Raw genomic sequence first — 5,000 nt, 5'->3', positions numbered from 1 at the left:
TGATAGCAGATTTGTAACGTAAGGCACTGCATTATTTCACGCTAAACTGTAGACATATTCAAGACAATAACCAATTGCATTATGGCTTTTATCCCAAGGTCAAAGTGCAACACGAAGACATGACGAAGAACGCCATAATGTTTATCATTCTGAAAAGCTATCACAGAATCCAGCTGAGATCAGAATGGCGACATACAGGTGTATATATCATTGTGGCAACAAAATAACTTGGGGTGGAAATTTTGCTTCAAATCCATTCGTCAGTTTTAGTTCGTGAGTAAATTTCCGTTGTTGATAAATAGCTGTGTCAAACACAGCACTGGTGTGTGATCTAGGTCAAGGACCGTGCTCACTGGAGACAGACTGCAGTCAAGCGAGCCCAGAGGTAAACAATGATGCTAAAGGTTGCATTGTGCCATCTGGTCAGTGAATTGACAGCCACTGTGTGGAGGGCTCATCATAGGAAGTTCTCCCTTTCCGCCGTTTAACCTTGACGAACACCGTAGCAGAATCTGTTTGGCATCGGACTGTTCTGGTCCAGTGTTCACCAGTGATCGGGGTTGGAGGCATGGTGCTGTGTGCTTGGGGAAGGCACTTTATTCCGATTGTCCTCACTCCACCCAGGTGAGAATGGCTACCTGACCAGTTGGGGAAGGTGAAAACAGCGGAAGGAGAGGTTTGGGCCCCGCCTTCCTATGCAGAACCCTGGACACAGTGGATAGGAATTCACTGCCCTGCCTTCCTGTGCAGAACCCTGGACACAGTGGATAGGAATTCACTGCCCCGACAGCCGTAAAAAGCTATGGGACCTTTCTCCTTTAAGCGGTCAGCTACCCGTTCACAGCTGGGCAGTGTGGAAAACACGGAGTAAAGTGCCCTTTCCCCGAGCACCCCCAAACGGGGCCTCGATCCCTGATGACCGCTGAAAAGTACATCACAAGTCTACCAATTCTGCCACGACGGCGCCACGTGACCCATGCAGTGGTCAGAACGGACTGGGTAGGAAGGGACATACTGCTGTCATCAGCTTTCTGGATGCGAGGTCTGCAGCACACACACACACACACACACACACACACACACACACACACACACACACACACACACAGCTGAACCCAGAACAGGACTGTACAGCCACCACAGAAGCTGTTGAAGGTCCACAGCTTCAAGACCAACAGGCGTTGGTCATCTGTCTTGTTGCACACCTGGAGGCTGCATCTTGTTTCATGATTATGTCCTGAGGACAGACAACAGTTGTGTCTGTTTCATGATTATGTCCTGAGGACAGACAACAGTTGTGTCTGTTTCATGATTATGTCCTGAGGACAGACAACAGTTGTGTCTGTTTCATGATTATGTCCTGAGGACAGACAACAGTTGTGTCTGTTTCATGATTATGTCTGAGGACAAACAACAGTTGTGTCTGTTTCATGATTATGTCCTGAGGACAGACAACAGTTGTGTCTGTTTCATGATTATGTCCTGAGGACAGACAACAGTTGTGTCTGTTTCATGATTATGTCCTGAGGACAGACAACAGTTGTGTCTGTTTCATGATTATGTCCTGAGGACAGACAACAGTTGTGTCTGTTTCATGATTATGTCCTGAGGACAGACAACAGTTGTGTCTGTTTCATGATTATGTCCTGAGGACAGACAACAGTTGTGTCTGTTTCATGATTATGTCCTGAGGACAGACAACAGTTGTGTCTGTTTCATGATTATGTCCTGAGGACAGACAACAGTTGTGTCTGTTTCATGATTATGTCCTGAGGACAGACAACAGTTGTGTCTGTTTCATGATTATGTACTGAGGACAGACAACAGTTGTGTCTGTTTCATGATTATGTCCTGAGGACAGACAACAGTTGTGTCTGTTTCATGATTATGTCCTGAGGACAGACAACAGTTGTGTCTGTTTCATGATTATGTCCTGAGGACAGACAACAGTTGTGTCTGTTTCATGATTATGTTCTGAGGACAGACAACAGTTGTGTCTGTTTCATGATTATGTTCTGAGGACAGACAACAGTTGTGTCTGTTTCATGATTATGTACTGAGGACAAACAACAGTTGTGTCTGTTTCATGATTATGTCCTGAGGACAGACAACAGTTGTGTCTGTTTCATGATTATGTTCTGAGGACAGACAACAGTTGTGTCTGTTTCATGATTATGTTCTGAGGACAGACAACAGTTGTGTCTGTTTCATGATTATGTACTGAGGACAGACAACAGTTGTGTCTGTTTCATGATTATGTACTGAGGACAGACAACAGTTGTGTCTGTTTCATGATTATGTCCTGAGGACAGACAACAGTTGTGTCTGTTTCATGATTATGTTCTGAGGACAAACAACAGTTGTGTCTGTTTCATGATTATGTTCTGAGGACAGACAACAGTTGTGTCTGTTTCATGATTATGTCCTGAGGACAAACAACAGTTGTGTCTGTTTCATGATTATGTCCTGAGGACAGACAACAGTTGTGTCTGTTTCATGATTATGTTCTGAGGACAGACAACAGTTGTGTCTGTTTCATGATTATGTTCTGAGGACAGACAACAGTTGTGTCTGTATCATGATTATGTCCTGAGGACAGACAACAGTTGTGTCTGTTTCATGATTATGTCCTGAGGACAGACAACAGTTGTGTCTGTTTCATGATTATGTTCTGAGGACAGACAACAGTTGTGTCTGTTTCATGATTATGTCCTGAGGACAGACAACAGTTGTGTCTGTTTCATGATTATGTTCTGAGGACAAACAACAGTTGTGTCTGTTTCATGATTATGTCCTGAGGACAGACAACAGTTGTGTCTGTTTCATGATTATGTTCTGAGGACAGACAACAGTTGTGTCTGTTTCATGATTATGTCCTGAGGACAGACAACAGTTGTGTTTATTCATTTTAATTTATTATCAATTTTACTTTTATGGGAGAGAGACAGAGAAAGACAGAGACAGAGAGAGCTAGAGAGAGAAAGGGGGGAGGCAGACAGTCTTTTCCCACTCCCTCTTACCCCCCAACTCCCCCCCCCCCCACCCCCCACCCCCCAACCACCAACCTCCACCACCCCGACCCCCCTCCACCTCCCTGGTCTGACATCTCTTCCCTCAGTCCAATGCCCGTCCCAGAAAGAAAAAGACGTCCATCTCTCGCGCTGGGCGACCACTTTGCGCAGCAATCGTGCCGCGAATCTCCCCACACAACACGGCGCAAACATCCCTCTGCACACACCATCGTTCACCGCCACCACCATCAATCCCGCCACCACCACCACCACCAGCAGCAGCAGCAGCAGCAGCAGCAGCAGCAATAGTCGGGTGCTGCACAGTGCTATGACTCAGGTGAAGCTGGGAGCTCGGTAGGCCCTCGTGGCGGAGTCTCCAAACAAAATGTCGAGGACGACGACGTTGATGAAGGTGACGAAGGTCTTTCCTGTCGTCGTCTGTTGGTGCATCGTGTTGGGTCCGTTACCTTGCCCGTCCTGGGGCGGCGTGACCACTCTGTCAGCCCTGAGACTGGTGCTGGAGAGGAAGGTGGGTGGGCTGTGGGTTTGGTGCTGTAGTATAGTATAGTATAGTATAGTATAGTATAGTATAGTATAGTATAGTATAGTATAGTGCTGGAGAGGAAGGTGGGTGGGCTGTGGGTTTGGTGCTATAGTATAGTATAGTATAGTATAGTATAGTGCTGGAGAGGAAGGTGGGTGGGCTGTGGGTTTGGTGCTATAGTATAGTATAGTATAGTATAGTATAGTATAGTATAGTATAGTATAGTGCTGGAGAGGAAGGTGGGTGGGCTGTGGGTTTGGTGCTATAGTATAGTATAGTATAGTATAGTGCTGGAGAGGAAGGTGGGTGGAGTGTGGCTTTGGTGCTATAGTATAGTATAGTATAGTATAGTATAGTATAGTATAGTATAGTATAGTATAGTATAGTATAGTATAGACTGGTGCTGGAGAAGAAGGTGGGTGGGCTGTGGGTTTGGTGCTATAGTATAGTATAGTATAGTATAGTATAGTATAGTATAGTATAGTATAGTATAGTATAGTATAGTATAGTATAGTGCTGGAGAGGAAGGTGGGTGGGCTGTGGGTTTGGTGCTATAGTATAGTATAGTATAGTATAGTATAGTATAGACTGGTGCTGGAGAAGAAGGTGGGTGGGCTGTGGGTTTGGTGCTATAGTATAGTATAGTATAGTATAGTATAGTATAGTATAGTATAGTATAGTATAGTATAGTATAGTATAGTATAGACTGGTGCTGGAGAAGATGGGTGGGCTGTGGGTTTGGTGCTGTTGTTTGCTATAGTATAGTATAGTATAGTATAGTATAGTATAGTATAGACTGGTGCTGTGTATGTGTGTGTGTGTGTGTGTAGAGAGAGACAGACAGACAGACAGACAGACAGAAACAGAGACGGAGAGACTGATAAAAATTAATCAACTTTACATGCAAGAATAACAAAGTAAGCAAGCCTGGTGCATTTTTATCGGTGAGCGAAATAGGGTGTTCTGAAGCAAGAGGAGAGAAGGAGAGAGATTAGTCGATTGATTGATTGACAGATAACCTTTGTTTCCATTAGTGACAAACCAGGCAAACAGGGTGCTTTTTGCAAGTCAACAGAAATGGCTGGGAGAGAGAGAGAGAGTGAGAGAGCAAGAGAAAATGATTGACTGATTGCTTCATTGATTGACTGATTGGTTGATGAATTTCTTTCTTTCTTTCTTTCTTTCCTTCCTTCTTTCTTTTTCTTTCTTTCCTTCTTTCGTTCTCTCTTTCTCTCTTTTTGCTCGTTTGTATACTATAGCACCCGTGTTCAATCGTACCTCAACAGCAACACGGAGACGACGATATTGCTACAAGTAATCCCACTGTTACTTAATCAGGCCTTGGGTGCCTGTTTATATATCTGTGTACCTAACAGAGTGGATTTCTTCTACACAATTTTCCCAGAAGACAACACTCTCGTTGCCATGGGTTCTTTTTCAGTGCG

General features: G+C 44.5%; 1 protein-coding gene across 1 annotated transcript in view; it reads left to right on the top strand.

Moving 5' to 3' along the window:
- The first annotated feature begins 3,317 nt into the window (after positions 1–3,317).
- Positions 3,318–5,000, top strand: part of LOC143301298 (uncharacterized) — a 42,514-nt gene continuing 40,831 nt past the window's right edge. The window contains exon 1 of the mRNA XM_076615499.1: positions 3,318–3,540. Within this exon, the coding sequence (XP_076471614.1) occupies positions 3,397–3,540 (144 nt within the window). The 5' untranslated portion in view covers positions 3,318–3,396. The remainder of the gene's footprint in view (positions 3,541–5,000) is intronic.

Source organism: Babylonia areolata, chromosome 27 (assembly GCF_041734735.1).
Source record: "Babylonia areolata isolate BAREFJ2019XMU chromosome 27, ASM4173473v1, whole genome shotgun sequence".
In the NCBI taxonomy this organism is placed as follows: domain Eukaryota; kingdom Metazoa; phylum Mollusca; class Gastropoda; order Neogastropoda; family Buccinidae; genus Babylonia; species Babylonia areolata.
Note: the sequence above shows the minus strand (reverse complement) of the source record. Positions and strands in the feature narration are given on the sequence as shown.